The following is a 19,549-nucleotide window of genomic DNA, read 5'->3' as shown; positions in this document are numbered from 1 at the left end:
AAACTGGTTTAACAGAAACTTTGTGCACCAAAAACCCCTAGTGAGGGCATTAGAACAGCAGCTGTGCATAGAATCATGGAATGGTTTGGGTTGGAAGGGACCCCAAGCATCATCAAGTTCCAACCCCCCTGCAAGCAGGGCTACCAATGTGGTACTAGAGCAGGCTGCCCAGGGCTGCATCCAAACTGGTCTTGAACACTTCCAGGCGTCCTCAGCAGCAGCTCCAGCTGCACAGCCATATAGTCCGGCTGCAACCCCAGTGCTTCCAGGTATCTGCCCTCATGCAAAGGTCACAAATGCTCCCCCCACCCCCTAATACAGATTTGCAGCTGCTTCCAAGACAGAGATAAAGAGTATAGGGTGAGTGCTGGAAGGTATGGCTGCCAACTTCTCACAGACCCAAGGGGAAGAAGACCCAGTGTGTGGAGGACCCACAAGAAGCTTGGAGAGCGGCAGTCATTTTTGTGCTCTCTGGAGGCTGTCCCAACTCTCTGCTGCCTCCTAGTTGGCTATGATGCTTGGAAGCTGGCTGGGGTATGGTAACATGGATCATAATGGATGGGGAGGAAGGGAACAAGATCCCACAACTTGAGGGACTCATTGATGGTCATGGCCTCTCACACTGAAGTGTCCAGTGTCAGCAGCACAAGATGTCCTCATTGTTTGACATTTCAGTGTCCAAGGCAGCACCGGTGGGACATTAGGAAATTGCTGCTCCTCCTTGTGGACACCTCAGTGGGCTGGGAAACCACTTTGGGAACCTGCTCTGGCTGAACAACACCCAAATGAATAAAAAACCACATCAGTGCAACCGGCAGACTGTGGTGGAGGCACAGGGAGCAGAGCTAGGACCCAGGTGCAGCTGGAGAAGGAATGAATGGCTCCCACCATGCCTACATGAGAGGGACACTGTGTAAAGAAGAGTTTCTGGCTGGGGGAGTCCTGGCAGCTCAAATTCTTGGGCCAGTACAGTCAGCGCTTTGCTAGAGAACAGCTGCAAATATTTTTTGAGAATCTTGAAGCGTGTAGCATGTGGGTCAGGTGTGTCAGAGGAGAACAAAGACACAATATACTTCATCTATGCTGAGATGTGTGGAAATTTCCCCTCTTCTTGCTAGTGTCTGGCTGAATCCACCAGAGCCCTGAGTCTCTGCAGCCCAAGTCACCTGCTAGCTGCCATCTCCTAAAGCCTCTCATGCAGGCAGGCTCTGGCAATGTGTTATACACAGTAATTAACCACTAGGCCTGGCTTTTGCCAGAAATCATGGAGAGCTGTTACAGGAACCAATGGCAAGTTTCAAAGCTCCTGATGCAGCTTCTGAAGAGGACATTTTGGAGCAGCGGTCATTGATGAACTACAGTAACTCTGCAACACCTCAGGTGGCACCTTGCTTTGGAAATAGACATCTCCCTCTGATGCTGGTCAGCCAAGCTGCCTTGCAGAAAAGCGCCTCCTAACCTTTTTACATTCCCTGTTGCAGAACAGAGTGGATCAACTACAATTTCTCTTAAATAAATGTTATCATTGCTGGCTCTATTTCCCAGCAACTGCAAATTATTACAGTAACACACAGTTCTGTGCTTGAAGACCAATTGAGAGTATTTCCAATTTCTCTCTCCATTTCATCAAGGAAAATAAGAATGCCTGGAAAGGTTCATAGCCCATTTCCCACACAGGCACTGCTTGAGCAAGCAATGTTTGCTTCCTAAATTCTGGAATAGCATGGCACTTCAAATCTGCATCTGATCTAATTCTAGAAGAATGTCTTCAAACAGGACAAGTGTTGCAGACACAGTCTCTGACTGACGCCACTGTCTTGCACAGACAGCCCCAGATCAGTTTGTGTACCCCCTTATTTAATGATTGCTGGGGGTTCATTTACTCATTCAAACCCCAGGAGGCTGTTACCCAAATGTGGAAGGAAAGAAAAGTGCAGAGCAATGGGGCTTTGAAGCTGCAGAGCTCTTCCTCTGTTGGGAGCCATGTTAAGAGCTTAGGGCACATGTTTGTAGAGCAAGTCTTGTCATTCCCAGTGCTTCTAGTAAGGGGGAGAAATGGCCTTCAGGATTTTTTTTTTACATTCTGCAGAGCAGGAAGACAGGCCCACTCCTCTTTCCGCGTGGGCTGGGAGCTCTCTTGATAACCTGAACAAACTGACCTCAAAGCCAAAATGATTTCTTCCTCAAGCAATAAATTTGCGCAGGGAGCTGAAGCAACTTATCAGAAAGTAGCACATCACCGTGGCCTCTATGCAGGAGACAATATTCCCATCAGCCAGGCAGGGCCACCCCCATGGTGCAGGGGCAGCTGCTGTGTTTACAGAGCCGTTGTGCCATAAGGGAGTCGGAGACACCCAATATTTAACTGTGAGCTAATGCTTCCTGCCTCCGGTCCCACAGACACACAGGGTTCTCAGGGCCCATTGGGATCAAGTCATCCAGAAGCTCAGGCAGTCAGTCCCAAGCCCTGGGACCCTCTGGGCAGCAGCACAGCAAAGCAGTTGCCATGGGGTGACATGGCTCTGCCCCGAAAAGATCAAGGCAGCACATAGCTGCTTGTCTCTGGCTGCAGGCAGGGGGAGAGCCGGAGTTGCACGCTGTCAGGCAGAAGCAGGCAGCCAGAGCTCCGCTCGCAGCGGGGTATGCAGGCAGAGCAGGGTGACCCCACACGGTGCAACTTGGGCTTGCAGGGCTCGGGTGTGCAGCTGAGCAGTAACAGAGGCTCTGAGCTTCCCTGTGCTGTGTTGTAATGACTTCCTGATGACCTTCGTGTCCTCCATCACAGCTTAAAACACAGTGATGTGCCTTAAGTGAATGAGAGTGTAATAACATAGCCTTCTCTCTTAGGATATGTCAAGAGAGACAGCCTTGGCTTCCAACGTCCACCATGAGTTGCCCACTCCACACCAGGACTGGCGACTCCATCAGCAGGCCAGTGTGTCTCCAGAGTGCACACAAGGGCAATGCGGGTGCCAGCAGCTGGACAGGACAGCAGGTGTGTATGTGGGGGGGTGGTGTTGGGAGAGGGGTGACAATGATAGCAAAACACAGAGTGCAGCTAAGAAAAGCTTCATGTGAAGGGGAGCAGTGCTGGGACACCCTGTGCTGCCTGCTCAGTGAAGTTTAATGCACATCCATCACTATTATCTTGTGCCTGAGCCATCGTCAGCCCAGAGATGCAGCTCGAGCAGGTTCTGTTTGAAGTGCAGTGTCTGCTCTTGGTTTCAGACCAGAACCAGTCTGACCAGCTGGAGCCCAGTTTCAGGTTACACCCTGCCTCATCTCTCTGAATTAGTGGGCAATGATCTCACTCTCAGCACTCCCAAGGAAGGACTGCTCTCTCTGGTTAACCCTACCTGCTGCATTCACCTGTTCGTGGTGTACCCCCCTTCCCCCAAACCGCAGGACCTGGCTGCAGCAACACCTGCAGATGAAAGGGTGGGAGATAGCAGGCATGGGAACGGCACCTTCCCCTCCACAGGTCATTGCTTCTCAGACACCACTCCCAAGTCAGATAAGACAAACAATTCCCATTTATTGCAACTAGTATTATCAGAGAGGGTGCACAAAAAGTAAATCAGGATGGTAAGTTTATTGCATAGGCTGGAAGAAAAACAGTGATGGAAGAAATGATACAAGATAGGCCATGAAAAGCCATGGCGGAATCAAACAAGCCCTCCTGCAACAGCGGAGAGGCAGCTGGATTGCCACCATGCTGTGGGCAGCCATTTCCTCCCTTCCAGCCTTGAAAGGGTCCAAGAATTTAAACTAAAATCTGTACATAAATTTGTGCTTTCTTACACACACATGCACACACACACAAACACATCACACACCCTGATTTCCTCTCTTTTCACAGCAGTTTTCCAGGAGCAGCAGGCAAAGGGGGTTCAGGGACTGGTACCGATCCCACGCCAGACTGAGCATACCAGGGACTACAGAAACATCAGCTTCTGTTCACAACAGAAACTCTCAGCATCCAGAGGCACAAGCCTGATGCTGGAGATGCAGCCATGCAAAGCTGGTGGCATCCTGCTTCATCGGCCACGGGGAAAACACAGCACCTCAGTGTGGTGGAGCTGTTACATGCTGCCACAGGCCCAGGGATGAGCTCTGGGCCCCCCAGGGTAGGTTCATCTTGCACAAAGAGGGACAGGCCAGCAGGAAGGACATCTGGGGACATTCGCTGGCCATGCTCCTGATGCCAGGGACTCAGGTGAGAGAGAGGCTGTGGAGAGGGTAGTAACACTGAAGCAGCAGCACAAGCTTCCTGGAGGAAGCATCAGCTACCAGCTCTGCTCACTGGCACAGCCAGGACCACACAGATGGCATCAGTGCCTCCAGGAAACCCTCTGGTTCCTTCAAACATCCCTTCACTGTGCTTCTCCCCAGCAACCTCTCCTTCCCTTCCTCCCTCAAGCATATTTCCCACACTGCAAGCAGTGCTTTCCCATGGGCAACACTAGCTGGCACCACAGCAGCAATGGGGAGCTTGATCCTTCTGCCCTCCCTTCAGCATCAGCAGAAAAAGTTTGGGCATTCCCTTTCATTTCACGTGAGAATAAATAGGTATTTTGTGAGCATGTTCAGGGTCAGACTGAACACTGGAAAAGCAATCAGGGCAACTCACAAAGTGGAGGACACATACTGTATGTAGGTGGCTGCAACATGGCAGCCAGGCAGAAAAACTCTAGGTGTGCTTTTCTGTTAAAAAGCAAAGCCTAGTGATTAAAACAGGTTATTTGTTATTCCTTCTGTCTTGAGAACAGAAACCACTGGAAAGTATTGCAGGGCTCAGAACAGGTCCAGCCCAGGACTGGCCGGTTACCAGAAGCACGCAGCCTGCGCAGGGCTCACCACGACCAGGAGGACAGCTGGAAGGCAGGGCAACTTGGCAAAGGTTTGGGAGAAAGGGTAGAAAATCTGAAGCCAAGTGGCAGGAAGCAGCACTGCTAACAAAAAATTGCTGGCCATGGTGAGCTTGTACCATTCACCGTTATGAATGCTACACAGATTCAATCTCAGGGTCCTTCAGTAAGCAGAGCTGAGCTGTGCTCCAGATTTGAGCAAGAAGAAAGATGTCATTCAAAGTTTCACTGGATTGCTTGAGGTTAGGAAGAGATAGACCTCAGAGAGCATCAGAATGCTCCCAGGTCCTGAGTCCAGAGCAGCCATTTAGCCACGACAATCATTTAGCCATGTCAATTTAGCCACATTACTGCCAAATCACGGCTAGATCTTGGCCTCAGGCTACCAATGTCTTCTAAGAAAGAGCCCTCCAGGCCGAGGCCCCCATCTAAAAGCAAAACTCCAGAAGTTCTTGGGAATGTCCCAGTGTGTGGCTGGGAGAGAGACTGGAGCAGGTCAGACTGGTTTGGTGGCACCGTTGTAAAACAGATGCTCCGTGTCCTCTGTAGTGGACAGGGTCGAGTTGGTAGCAGTGGTTGGCTGGCGGCGGCGGCTGCTCTTCCTTCTGCTCTTCAGGAAGAAGTAGCCTATGATGGCCAGAACCACCATGATGCAGATCCCAAGGAGCACAGCAATCACCACTTCAAAGGCACCTGCAGGGGACACATGAATGTGAATAAGTTAGGAGATCTGCTCCACAAGCTCTGCAGCAGCACACTAAGAACAAGCACAAAAGCTGCTGGAGAAGCTGTGCTGGAAAAGATGAGAAGGGGTGGGCTGACAGCAGGGTGGGCATTGCAAAACTAAGTGAGAAAGACAGCTACATGGAAAAGGGTCTGGTAAGAGTATTTCTGTTCTCCCAGATCACAGCTTCCATCATTTCTTGGATGCACCACGCCCTCTAAAGGCTATTTGGTGACTTTGGCAGAGTTGGCCATTTGGCACATCTTTAAATGTCAAACTCTTCTCCAGTGCTGGATTTTCTCCATACAACAATGCAGAGGCCACAAAGTGAGGTCACAGGGAGCACTCCTGGCCAGGAGAATGCCATGGGAGTGAGGTGCGGTGGTGAATGTGTTGAGAAAGAACTTGTAGCAGTGTTGTGAGCATACAGCTCTGAGGGTTGATAGGGTAATCAGACTTCACCCCAATCTAGCATCCAACATTATTCACATACTCACTTGGGCATTCTTTTTTGCAGAATTTAGTGGTCCTTTTTGTAAATGTGGCCCTGAGGAGGAATTTTGTGTGACGTTTTTTGATGTTGAACACTGCAGCATTCATGGATGTTGATGAAAAAGAAATGAGGAGCCTCTGCAATGATCTACAGAGTCACAGACAAAGCAGGAATTGGACCAAAGGTGCATGGTCCACTGAAAAATCTCTCTAGCCCCTGCTAGCATCCTACAAATACTGCACTACTCCCTTAGTCTCAGAAGGGGCACAGGAAATAGGTAAAAAGAGTAATATTTCCAAGGAAGGGCAAAGTATTTTTCACGACAGTGAAAGCAACAAATAAATTCTGTATGAGGAACTGTTACTCACTTATCATATCACATATCATCATATCACCGTATCAATTATCATATTGTTACTCACTCAACATATCACTGTGAGGTTCAAATGTTTCCCATCTCCGACCAATGGCATCTCTTTCTGAATTGGGAGTAAGAAGAAGAGTTTTAAGAGGAACAAGGGCTGAGACAGGTTTCAGAGGAGCGTATTTCCAGTACTGTGAAATGACTGGATGCATGCAGTGTCAGAATTCCTCCTATTTATGCTGTTGGCCTCCACAGCAACACCTGCAGAGCACTGCAGCGTGAAATTTTTCCCTCTTGATTGTTTAGAACTTCTCCCTAGTATGGAGAATTTTCTTCATTTCTCTCCTCCCACTTGTGGAGAACTGGAGCCAAGCTAGAAAATTATATTCTTTGGAAAGGCCACACCATGACTCTAGCTAGTTTTGTCATGCTACTCTGTACCTTTCTGAACATTAGCATCCACAGAATTTCTCCAGCTCTGACAAATGACAGGCTGTACTGCAGACATGCTGTAGACATGCGTTGTTCCCCATAAGCAGTCAATACATTGCAGAACATTGTGGGGCATGGCCAGGACTTGAGAACAGAGCTGCCCTGTCTAAAGGCTCCAAGTCACTGCCTCTTTGTCACCACAGAACTTAATCTGGATGGATTTTCCAAGTCTGATCTGTATTCCAGCCCTCACTATTCCTGCTTACTTGTGACGCCTGAACATGATTTCATGCACTCTTCCTCTTCTTCAAAGTTGTTCATGTTGCCATCACAGCCCCCGTAGGTGAAGCGGTCGCATTTCTCAGAGAAGGGATTATAGTACCAGCGAGGGATGCTGTCTGTGCACTGTCCAGTGTCAGGCAAGTCCACACAGTGAGCTGGCAAAGCAAAGGAGAGATGCTGTAGCCCAAGCAGCGTCTTACCAGAGCACCAACTTCTGCTCATGATAGAAGAGCACAAGCACTGTAGCAAAGGCAGACCTATAGCACTTGGGTGCCCACCGCCCATCTGGCAGCTGCTCAAGTTGGCAAGGCCAAAGTGAGCTGCCACTACCAATACTGGGCTGAAGGAAAAGGCAAGAGATGGCAGACGTCAGCCAAAGTGCTCCTGACAGTGTGTACCTTGCTTATGTGTGACATTGATTTTCTGCAGTCTATTGAACTCACGAGCATCTGCAAAAGAAACATTTTATGTTAATCTTAGGGCATTCCTGCACATTTATTTGCTACAACAAGCCAGGGAAAAGGAGATATACTCTGAGGTTCTTAGATAGCTCAAAGCTATGAGAGGAACATGGGAAAACACAGAGTAGTAACTAGAAATGATTTCCAATTTGAGTTCAACTTTCTTAGATTTTTCCACCAAGAAAAAAAGGGGAAGATGCTCTCACTCCAGGTTTTAAGAAGTACTGGTCTGGGAAATAAGTGAGGGCAAAATAAGAAGCCTGGGAAGGTAACAAAATACCCACACATAGGGAAGAGATTACGTGAATTTTGTGAGAAGGAGAGAGGGAGATTACAGACTTTGGCAGCTCACCACTGTGCATTTATGTTAGCATAATGTGAGGATGTTAAGGGGATTTTGATGCTGAACCAATTGGGAGAAGTCATGGTTTAATTTCCCACCTCCATAAACTAGGAGAGAAGGTATGATCATCCAGAAATAAAACATTGGCAGGGGAGGGGAAGGCAGGCTCTGAAGTCTTACAGGCAGGGACAGGGAAGACAGTAGAAGGAAAAATCCCAGCGGGGAGATCAGCTGTAGCAGTCAGAGATATGGGAGATGGCAGAACCTGAAAATATGGCAATAGTGAGAGCTCATGCAAGGTCAGGAGAATACAGAGCAACAAAAAGCAGAGTCAAGCATTGAGCACTGCAGTCATCCCTGTGCAGATACTAAGTTTTCTAAGCCAGAATGTGAAGAACTTACATTGTTCACAATACACCTCGTCTGATCCATCAGCACAGTCTGGAGTTTCATCACACTCCAGATAGGCATCAATGCAGCAGCCATCCTTGCATCTGAACGAGGAGGCCTGACAATTCCCATTGCATACTGTGTCAGAAACAGTTCAGATAGTTCATTAAAATTTGCTCATTTTCCCTGCCACACAGATGTGTTATGAAGGACTTAAAAAGCGGTGAAAGGGCTGGCAAAGGTCTCTCTTCTGTGCCACTCAACTCAAAAAAGAAGAAAATAATTTCTTGCTTATAAGCCAAGCAGTGCTCAGGGAACAGCCATGCTTCCTCTCAAAACAGAAGTCCGCAGAAGCTGGAGGCAAGGCATGGTAATGCCCCAGTCACCATGGGGACCCGGTGACAAAAGAACCAGACACTGAGGAAGTACTCAATACCTTCTTTGGCTCAGTGTTCACTGGGAAGGAGTGCCCACTGGACTCCCTGGTCCTTGGCTTAAGGGCAGAGTCTGGGGCAGTGAAGCCGCATATGGGGAAGACCACTTAGAATTTTGTGAGCAATACCAAAAATGGGGGAAGCAGGGAACTCAGTGCCATGCAGCGAGGGCTGGGCAGGCAGGAGAAGGCTTCCAGCTCTGCTCATAAAGCGCAAAGGCAAATGCAAAGACAAAGCAGAGAGTTAAACATCCCACACCTGAGATAGAACAACTCCACACAAGAACAGCATCTGGACACCAAGAAGTGATAAAGGATTTGTACAGAACAGCCCTGGGAGTCAAGGTGGACATAGTGAACGTGAATCAGCAGAGAGCTCTCGTGGCAAGGATGTCCAACTGCACAGCAGGCTGGGAGAGCCAGCAGAGACAACTGGCCATCTTCCTCTGCCCCTGAGGTGGTCCCAGCTGATCAGTGCTCTGCCCAAGTCTGAGCTCTCCGGTGCACAACAGACACCAGCATGATGGAGTGAAGCAGCAAAGATGCAGCAAGAGACTGGAGCACATGACCTAGTGTGAAGTTTTGAAAAAGACAGACCCTTTTTGGAGATGCACAGTAAAAGGGCGAGCAGCAACAGACAAATGATCCAATAAGGGAAACTGATTCGAATAGAAGGGAAAACAAATATGAGGGCTGCCCAGAGAGAACATAAAATCTCCTTCCTCAGGGATACCCAAAAGTGGCTTGAACAGAGCCCTAAGCATCCTGACATAACTCAAAGCTGGCCCTACTCTGAGTAGTGGGTTGCACCCCAGGCACAATTTCCAACACGAATTATCCTATGATATGAAAGTGAAAGGCTTGGCAAAGAAATTAGTCCCCGACACCTCATTTTCCACACTGAGTGCTAATCAAAAAGCCACAGGAATGGATATGAGACACTAAGCCTGAGCTTACAGCAAGATTATATAGAGGAGCAGGAGGCTTACCTGGCATTTGTCGCCCGCTGACAGAGCCTGAAGAGACAAGGGGAAAAATAAAGTTAATTTACCACCACGCTGCTTTGTCAGCATAGAATCAGCTTTATATTGCTTCATGTTTCCCCTAAGAAATGTGCCTTTTCTGGAACAAAGCCCTGTAGTGGTGAGGAGTAGAAATACAGAATTTAGATTAAGGATGCTGGATGAAAATTTGGTGAGGGTCTGTGCAGCCAGGGACATACCAGGAACACCTGGCACTGAAGACGTTGTGCCAGAAGGAGCCAGTTCTTGCTGATGCCTGCCCTGGTTAGTTACACCAACACGTGGCCAATGGTGATGATTGATGCTAAAGGAAGCTAGTCTGGCATCAGCCAGGGGAACAGAGAGCCAGGAGCTGGGCACTGTGGGACCCTCATCAGCCTCATCTCCTCAGCTCTCCAGACTATATCTGCTAGCCACAAAGGTGCAGTCCTTGCCCATAGGGACATCCAGATCCTATGAAAAAGAAGGGGCTGATTTTTGAAGCAGACTCACCTTTAACATTCCTGCAGGCAAGTTTACATTCCTCTTCCCGTAAATAGTTATTCTTGTTAGGTTTGCAGCCTCCAAAAATGAACTCCTGACACTGCTGAAGAGTTGGGTCATAAAACCAACGTGGAAAAGAGCCTCGACACCAACCAACCTTCTTTGGAGTCAAGCAATGCTCTATCAACAGAGTTAAAATAAGAGGGTCTGGTTAGCATGTTTTACTTTCACATAGAGAAAAGAAAATCTTCCAAAGGAAAGTTTGTCAACAGTGTGGATGTTTGTCTGAAAAAGAATTACAAAATGTGAGTGGCAAGGGGAAGGCAAATAGGGAATCACATAATGTGTTTTCTTATACAGGAGGACAGAGTACAAAATCAATTTAGGAGGTGCCATATTCATAAAAGCAAACAGCAGAGAGTTCAGCTGTGAAACTCCTTGCTTCAGGATGCTGCTGCTGTGTGAAGATTCATTCATGGATATTGAATACAAAGACACCCTATTTGCTTAAAAAGGCTGCAAATTCCTTGGTGGCTAGCCAAGCACAGCAAGGGTTTACTGACAGCATGTCATGTTCTTGCTATTATCTAGTGTTAAACTCTGGGCACTGTTGGATGCAGTGCACTAGATTTCTGACAGAGTGACTTGATATGGATGTTCTTTTAGTTTTATGGTTCTAGAGGCACAAGAAGAAATTTTCTGCTTGACAGCTAGGCCAGCATTTGTCCAAGAATTCATTGCCCCAGTGCAGTTATAATGCTGAGTACTTTGATCATTAAAAAAGGCCATTATAGTAAAACATATAGGTAACCCCGGGGCCATTCTGAACATCACACAGATGACTTCACCTGTTCTGTGGCTTAAGGGAATTAGGCCCTTCACAATAAAACCACGGAGTCAACAAATCCTTTTGGGTTCTTCTCTTTTGCTCTCAGATGTATCCTCAGGATCCAGCTACCCTGGGGTTATCCAGTAGAGGAGGCAATGGCATGCAGAGAGGATCAGACTATTGTAGGCCACCTCTTCTATAAGAGGATGAGAAAACCCTAAAATAGACAGCTACGAATGTAGAGACCTTTCACTGTTTGTCAGGTGCAGGCTTTTATTGTGAGAAGTTGACATGCAAGCCCACTCTGCTGCCTGTGCTCTTTTCCCATCTGCCCCGAGAGAAGGGCTGGCAAAGCTCCCCAGCTCGGGCACACTAACTAGATGCCTGTGGGCTCACCTTCAGTCTGCTCAGAATTCAGCACTATGATGGTGATGTTGGTGAAGTCTTGCTGCTGGGCAGTGTCTGTGACAGTAAGCTGGAAGACGTAAGTGCCCACCTGTAGGTTGGAGATTTCTGCCAGGTCTTTTTCAAGCTTCTGAGAATGCAAAATAAAAGAAGAAAAGGCATGTGTAATGAGAGGATGAATGAAGCCCATGTTTCTGCTGTATTAGGAAGAAACAAGTTTGGCTGGAAATCCCCAAGCAGAATTCTGGCTTTAAAAATGTCACAGAATCACAGAATTGTAGGGGTTGGAAGGGACCTCCAGAGATCATCGAGTCCAACCCCCCTGCCAAAGCAGGTTCCCTACAGCAGGTCGCACAGGTAGGCATCCAGGCAGGTCTTGAACATCTCCAGAGAAGGAGACTCCACCACCTCCCTGGGCAGCCTGTTCCAGTGCTCCGATGTCTCAGTGCTTTGGCTTAGGGTTTTTGTTTTTGTGGTTTTTTTTTTCCATAAAAGTTGCTTTGGCTGGGCTAGGGGAAACAAAAAAGGAGAGCAGCATCTCCAGATTTCCACAATCTCCTACAGCTAGATATTACTGCTCTTCAAAGTCAGCCATTGGCTGGTATACTAAGTCTCCCAGAAGGTGCCCCAAGAGCTCCATAAAAGCTTCAAGGCTTTCTGGAGTATTTTGCAGAAGTTTTACAGCAACTGTTTGTTCTTCTAAAACCACAAGCCCCATTGAACATCTACAAAGTAGTGTTCACGCCCTAGAGATGCTGAAGCTAGTCAGAAGCCTTGGCTTCTGCTCCAGCTCAGCTAAATTTGGAGATCCCAACAGGGAGCAGACCGCAGGCGACACAGACCAAATTGTTTCCTTTGTTCACCTCCTTACCTTTATCTCCACAGAGGGCTCACCGAGGACCTGTTTCCATTCATACGTGACAATCCCGTGGTCATCTGTGCTGTCTGTGCCTCTCAGCATCACTGGCTCCCCAGGCTGCACCCGCATGTCCATGCCAGCACGGGCTATTGGAGGACGGTCATCTGTGGAGGAAGAGCAGAGCAAAGCGTTGATAGAGGCAGCGCTCCAGTCCTTATCCGCATTATGAGAAAAGGGGGCTTTTCCAGAGTAAATCAGTATGGATGCCATTCACTAAAAGGAATACACTTTAATACAGCTGTGCTTCTTGCAGCCTGTGTGAGCAACAGGTGATCAGTACCGTTACTGCTGCCCTCAGCCATTTAGTAACTCCACAACTCACTCTGGCAGTGCCTTTTGAGCCACATCTGCCCACAGAAATCCCAGGAGGAGGCTTTCCCTGTGGCTACAGCCTCCATGCTTTCAGCAGTGGGAAGAAGGCCACGCAAACAGCACAGAGCAATCTCCACCCCACCACTAATGGAGATGACCTGATGTGGGTGGTAAAGAATGTGGAATGGACTCTCTTCATTCCTACTGCTGGCTCTACGCACTGCACTGTGCACTTAACTGGAGCTGTGCAAGGGGGGGATGGATGTGAATGGATCCCATCTCATCTTCCGCCCCACTCTCTGACACAGATGCTTTAGAAAAAGCACACAAATGCCATTCATGCCACTGTTACTTTTTGTCCCATTCCACATATTAACTCAGCAGCAGCCCCCACAGTCCATTAAACTCTCCTACAAACAGTGAGCGTAAGAGATGAAAACTGATCTCTGCCAGTGCCAGCAAGATCAGACTGCACAGTGACTCCCAGTGAGCCTGACTCATTGTTCCTTTTTTGACTCATTGCTCCTCCAAGGTCTGAACGCCTTCTGCTTGGCTCAGACCATAAAACCCCACCTGGTAGTTCCCATACCAGGACTCAATGGTCAGGTTCAACCTGTGCCTTTTGGAAAGGCATCAATTTTCATTTTCAATCTAGATGTGTCACTCTGCCATTCTCATACAACTGGAACTGAACAGGAGGATTACTGCCCAAAGCCTTTGGTTGGAAAACTATTCCCTCAGCTAATTACTTTCACTGTTTCAGACCTGGTCTTAATTTTTTGCTATATTTCTAGATTCATGTCCCACCTGTTGCCCCTTGCTAGAGCCTACTGAAGGGACCTGATGTAAAAGGCATATATGCAAACAAAGCTGATATTAAAAACAAGCCATTTGTTAGTTCTTTCACCTATTAATTAAGCAGGATAGAAGGTTTTGCAACGTGTACTCCAGGTGAGAGTGACCACATATCCATCCAGAATTTTCTATTTTCCAGTATCTTTTGATACTTGGTGAAGACACCAAGCAAAATCAATCATCCCTTTGGGCACTGTTCCTAACTGCAGACCTGCAGCTCTCCTCCCTCATTCCAGGAGTCAGGCTGCCTTTTGCTATGTGAGAACTTAATCACCCTGCAGCTGCAGGGCTTCTGGTTAACTTTATTACACCAGCTGCTCCCTACTGAATGTCACCAGCATTATCTTTTAGTCCTCCTCATGTAGCACCACGGGATAAGGCTTTCAGCAGCAGCCACCAAAACAGGCAGAGGACAGAAAAATGGCATTTTCATCACAAGCAGAGGTGCCCACTCCAGTATCCTTTGGCCTTTGGGCGAGGCATTGCTCCCTGCTGCTTCCTCTCAAAGGGCTGCCTGCCAAAGTGGTAGAAACTGGCCCCAGTGAGGCACAAGGACAGCTGGAAGACACCAAATTGTGCTGGGGCCAGCCTGGCCCTCTTGGCTTTGAGCAGGGCTGGCAGAATAAATAAATGGAGTTTTGTTTTATTTTCAAGAGATCTTGCCAAGGGTCACAGGACCATTTGTAGCTGAAGGAATGACTTCAGCTGACAGTGCTCTCCAAACAAACTAGGAAACAACAGCCCCACAGCTATGTGGTACACAGCGCCATGAGCTCTGGAAATGGATGCTCCTGCTGTTCTGCTGGGCCAACAGATGCCATGAGCCCAACCTTGAGAAATGCAATCTGCTCCCTGCTGCCTTCCTGCCAGGCTGAGCTCATCAGGTGGGGGCAGACACAGGGGAAGACCCGTTCTGCAGAGCCACAGATTGGTCATTAACTTACAGCAACTCCAGGTCATGCTTTTCCTTGACATTTTTAAGCACATACACTTAAAAAAAAAAAAAAAAAAAAGAAAAAAAAAAAAAAGAAAAAAACCACCAGAAAAAACAAACAAAATGCTTTACTGCAGGTTGGTTTAGTTGCTTTGAGTTATGGATTGTACAGTGAAGTAAAAGATTGGTTCTGATTACAGGGTCAGCTACCTCTCCAGATCCCATCTTTGGTGAGCAACGTTCCCCAGGTGTGCTCATCCCCAGAAAGCCAGAGGGTTTGCTTGTGTGTAGGGATTGCCAAGGAGGATCTTTCCATAGAAATGAAGGACTTCATTTTCAGAGGGCTCTACTTTCTCTCCTTCGAATATGAGAAAGCTCACCAACATCGGTGTATTTTCATCACTGACTGTATGAAGCAGGTGGGCATTCTCCACCTGAGCTTTATAGACAAATGCTTACTGAGCTGGGGTCAGTGCCAACAAAATGCTCTGGAAAGGGAAGTTCTCCATTCAGCTCCTTTTGCTATGAAAGGCTGTCTGAAAAATGAAAGCTGCCTTTGTTCTAATGCTCTTTGGAAAGTTTCTGTAGAAGTCTGTAATTAACGGGGATATTAAAGCTTTATGATGCTGTTGCATGTCATGCTCTTTTCTGTGGGGCACCAGCTGCTGGAGTCACATCATCGAGTGACAAATTCAGCTTCCAATCACAACACATAGGAAAAAGATTTATCTTTCATTTTTGCTGATCCTGCAGAAAAACTCAATAGAGTAAATCCAAAATGCTCACAGCTAAAATCTTGCACATTTGAGTGTCTCATAGGTTATTCAGGTCTCAGTTTCTGTTTTTTGCTTTTCAAGAAATTTTCAGGTCACTTCAAGGCTTATTCAGCGAATGGTTTACTTGGCTTCAGCTCTACCAGTGAGTAAACCTGAACCAAAGTTGATAGGAAACAGAAGTCTAAAGTACACTGAAATCCTATGAAGGCTGTAAAAGTAAGCACAGGGGTGGGAGGGGACCCCAGCAGGGGCCTTGCTGTCAGAAAAGGAACATGCTGGTAAAATCCTGCAGAAGGCAAAGCTCCCAGTGTGAGGATTTCTATTTTGGTGCTCACATTCCAACTACCGCCCTTGAGACATAAATTCACAGAAAACCAGATTTTCTCCATTCCAGCACTCACAGAGATGATACCACGCCGTGGGTACTTGAGACTGTAAAGTGATATCTCAGTACAGCAGAATGTGCTGAGATTGCCTCTGCTTGTTTATCATCACTCCCACAGCCCACACTGTGCCTTGGCACGGCTCACTGTGGCCCCCACAAACCAAAAGGCCAGACACCAGCACTAGGAAGATTTTCCACAACTTATGCAGCTCTCAACACTCATTTGACATGAAGCTTTGCAGGAGGGGAATCCAGGAGCTCAGCTGAGCCCCTCAGGCAGGAGCACAGCCAGGGCTGCAAAACCCTCCCTGCTGCCCACCCGTCTCCCATTTGGATCAGGCATTTGGAGCGTGTCACCCAGCCTTTCACAACCCCCACAAAGGGTTCGGTTCAAGAAACGGACAAAGGTTCAGGGAGGTTATTTTCCAGCATCACGCCCAGAACTGGTTTGCCCAGACCAGAATAAGCTCACAGTGGTTACCTCAACGCCGGCCTCCATGATTACCAACAAAGTGCAGGTGAGCCTGCCCCTCCCCAGTGAGCCAGGCAGAAAACTCGCAGCAAAGTTCAGACTGGGGAGTGATTTAAGGGGGTAGAGCTTCTTAGTTATGGCAGCAGGAGCTTTTGCTGTTGCCAATACCTGCAGGTTTTTTTTCTGAAGCTGTAACACCTCAGCAGGACGGCAGTGGCACACGCCAAGGCTGCCCTGACCCTGTGCCGTTTCCACATGCAATGCTTCCTCTGTCTCCCTCTCCTAGCATTTAGCTGCTTCCATCAGGAAACACTCCATAATTAAATCTGTCTTTCAGCAGTCCCCAGCTGTGCTTTCTTTCAAGTGTTACCTATCTCCACGTGAAAAGTTATAAGCCTCTGAATCCAGCAAGTCTATTGTAGCAGTACTGTGAGTCCTGCAACATGTGGCCGTTCTCTTTAATATCACCCACTGGGGTGCTAAGCCACATAAACACATATTTCACTATTGGCTAGAAAAGCATGCTTTTGATCCTCATTTTTGCAGAGCCCATCTGGAGATTGCCACTGAGCACACCCTCGGGGCTCTGAGGACACTAGACAGCATATAAAGAAGGGCATCATACAGTTCCCCACCACTCTTCGGCACCCAGCCCTGGAGACGATGACAGCCCAGGTCCAGAGCAGCCACAAAGCTTTGCACATTCAGAGAGGAGCAGCACGACAGTGAGCGGACATCTTTATCTGCAGCACAAAATTAGGTCCAAGAGGAAAGCATAGGGGGAAAGTCCAGTGTGCTAAAAACATCTTCCTTACCCTCAGTTTCACCCTGCCTTTTCAGGTATCCACAACAGGTCCGGAAGGAAAACCCACATCCAATATCCTTTTTGCTGCCAGGTGGGCTCATAGAGCACTTCTACCATGTTCTCCATTTCCACCGTGGTCCCTCTGCTCCACCATTACCACCTCACAACCATGGGATCTGGCCCTGCACAGCTGTGGGCAGCCTGGGGAGGGGGCTGCAGCCTGCTGGTCTGCAGAGGTGAAGGGACCTCGTTGCTCAACAGCACATCATATTTTCAATCTAACCTTGTGAAACCAGGATGCACTGAGGATGATGCATTACCTTTTCCTCCTACAGAAAAACATGTGGGAGTTCAGGCAGCTGCTATCATGCCACCTCTACTCCTGGAGACGTGGCTTTCAGTGCATCACTAGCTGTACCCCTGTGGAAAGGCTTTTGAGCCTGGAGCAAAGGCATGGGAATGCCTTCTGCAACAAGGAGCTGAGATTCACCAGAAAGCCCTAAAATGCAGTGGGAAGCAACTAGGGGAAAGAGAAGACAGGAGAGCCACCTCTGCTCTGCCAAAAGTTGTTGGCCTCGCAGGCTGGCACATCCAGCAGAAGATCCAAGACTATGCAGCTCACATGATCAAGTGTCACGCACTCAGCTGCTCCCCTGGGCACCTGCACTGTGCACCAGGGGCGGGCTGAGGGGCTGAGGAAAATCTCCTGGAAGCTCTGTCCATTCCACCACAGGCAGTAAGCTGGTTAAAGCTGCCAAAGACCAAGTCGTGCCAGAGGCTTGTTAGGCTTCCTCCAAAACAAGGGAGGAAGGAAGCAACAGGAGGAATTGGTTTTAGTGTTTCGGAACACAGCTTTTTAAGGAGATCACAGAGCACGTGGCTGGTGGCCAGGTACAGATTAGCTTGTTTTTCACCTGGATTTCTAGGCCAGGTGCAAACTTTCTGAGCAAGTAAGCAGAGGCTGAAAGAGATAAACAGACCCAGAGTGAAAGCGACATGATCAAAACCCAGCCAGCAAAACCAAGCAGCCTCAACAAGCCCCACAGAGGGGCCTCACAACATTGGGGCTGTGGCAAAAGGAAAGGTATGCAGGTTGTGCCCTGTCTCCAGCCCCCAAGCAATTAGGAACTTAATGCAGCCCTTTAAATACAGTTTCAATTTTAGAGGATTTCACTTTCCAGCCTTACAGGGCTGGGTAGGAGGAACAAGGAGGAAGAAAGAAGAAAAACAATATATTTTTCTCTGCCTTGTCAAGAATCAAAAATACAGCCTGCATTTGGTAAACACACTCTCCACCTGTTTCAAATAGGTTACAGAATGGCTCCTGCTCTATTTACTAATAAGTAAACTGGAACAGATCGTGAATTGATGAAATGCAGCAGCACAAATAAGAAATGGTAGAAATGAGGCCCAAAGCCCTCAGTGCTTGCCTACCCCCAGCTTGCACAGATCCTTTATGTACTCCTTACCACTAGATCCATGTTTCTGTATTGCCTGGTGGTAGGTATCGTAGACGTCCCTCTTCAGGAAGTTGAGAAAGCCGACCTTCCTGGCAAACCTGCAGACGAATGTCTGCTCATAGAGACAGTTGAGGAGAAAGCAGCCCCGGATGTGGTCTTCCTCTGAGGCTGGGTCCTGCTCCACAAGGGCCAGGTTACAAGCAGGGTCCTTACAGCAAGCCCTCATGCAGTCCCTGCTCCGATGGACCATGGGGGATGATAAGAAGGTGGCTCCATTCTGAACGGAGGCATCTGTGTCCAGCACCAAACCCGGTATCCCTGCTGTAAAATTCTCCAGGCACATTTCTCCAAAGGGCTTTGTCTCCTGCTCTTCACCAAAGACCACCCTTGCTACCAGCACCAGGCAGACCCAGAGTCCGGTCTGTGGACCTGGTCTTCCTCTGGCCATCTCAGCAACCCGATCCTTCCCACCTTGTGACCCTAGTCCTTTCCTAAAGGGAGAGAAAAAACAGACAAGCTAAGAGGGATGGTATCCAGGTACCTGCCAACGTGGGGTGAGCAGGGATCTGGAACATGCCCAAGGCCCCATTTGCCCCAGGTGGCCAACGTGTCCCCCAACCCTGCAAGCTCACCCCCAAACCGACGTTACCGGCCCCCACCTGTGCGGCCTTAGATGGACCGATGCCAGGAGTGGGGTCTCCCCCTGGTCCCCTACACCTTCACCTCTCAGGTGTGCCCTCAGCAGCGTCCAGTGCAGACAAAAGCACAGAAGGGGCAGGAAGTGAAAACCAACTCCCAGAGAGAGGGGAAAAAAAATCAAGTCACTCCCCTCCACGCTGCATTGCGTAAGAGGAAGGGGAGGAGAGCGGGCTGATACCATCTCCAGCTCAGCTGGCAAGGGAGTGAAGGCTCACAGGGAGCACCCAGTGCAACCCTGTGTGTTTGAAAACCTCACACTCGCACAGGGGCAAGGGCACCCAGCACCTTGCCATGCTTCAGCCAGCCAAAAGCCCAGACCTGCTGTGCTGAAAGCCCATGTCCTCTGGTGGTAGCTCTCACAGCCCAGCATCACTGAGGGGTGGCACAGAGCCCAAGTTTCGCT

General features: G+C 48.5%; 1 protein-coding gene across 3 annotated transcripts; it reads right to left on the bottom strand.

Annotated features, from left to right (window-relative positions):
- Nucleotides 1-3,510: 3,510 nt before the first annotated feature.
- On the bottom strand, nucleotides 3,511-19,258 carry SPINT1 (serine peptidase inhibitor, Kunitz type 1). Of its 3 annotated transcripts, XM_052694524.1 has the most exons (11): nucleotides 19,107-19,258; nucleotides 18,457-18,938; nucleotides 12,401-12,552; nucleotides 11,521-11,659; nucleotides 10,305-10,475; nucleotides 9,780-9,806; nucleotides 8,370-8,495; nucleotides 7,562-7,612; nucleotides 7,148-7,318; nucleotides 6,508-6,564; nucleotides 3,511-5,561 (listed from the first exon to the last, which is right to left on the bottom strand). In XM_052694524.1, the coding sequence occupies exons 2-11, from the start codon at nucleotides 18,893-18,895 to the stop codon at nucleotides 5,365-5,367; spliced, it is 1,530 nt and encodes a 509-aa protein (XP_052550484.1). In that variant the 5' UTR covers nucleotides 18,896-18,938; nucleotides 19,107-19,258; the 3' UTR covers nucleotides 3,511-5,364. The 3 variants fall into 3 exon arrangements, with proteins under 3 accessions (XP_052550484.1, XP_052550485.1, XP_052550486.1); XM_052694525.1 differs by lacking the exon at nucleotides 8,370-8,495 and having other exon boundaries at nucleotides 19,107-19,257; XM_052694526.1 differs by lacking the exons at nucleotides 7,562-7,612; nucleotides 8,370-8,495.
- Nucleotides 19,259-19,549: the final 291 nt, after the last annotated feature.

The sequence above is a fragment of the Tympanuchus pallidicinctus genome, unplaced genomic scaffold (genome assembly GCF_026119805.1).
Source record: "Tympanuchus pallidicinctus isolate F22 unplaced genomic scaffold, pur_lepc_1.0 scaffold3, whole genome shotgun sequence".
NCBI lineage: Eukaryota > Metazoa > Chordata > Aves > Galliformes > Phasianidae > Tympanuchus > Tympanuchus pallidicinctus.
Note: the sequence above shows the minus strand (reverse complement) of the source record. Positions and strands in the feature narration are given on the sequence as shown.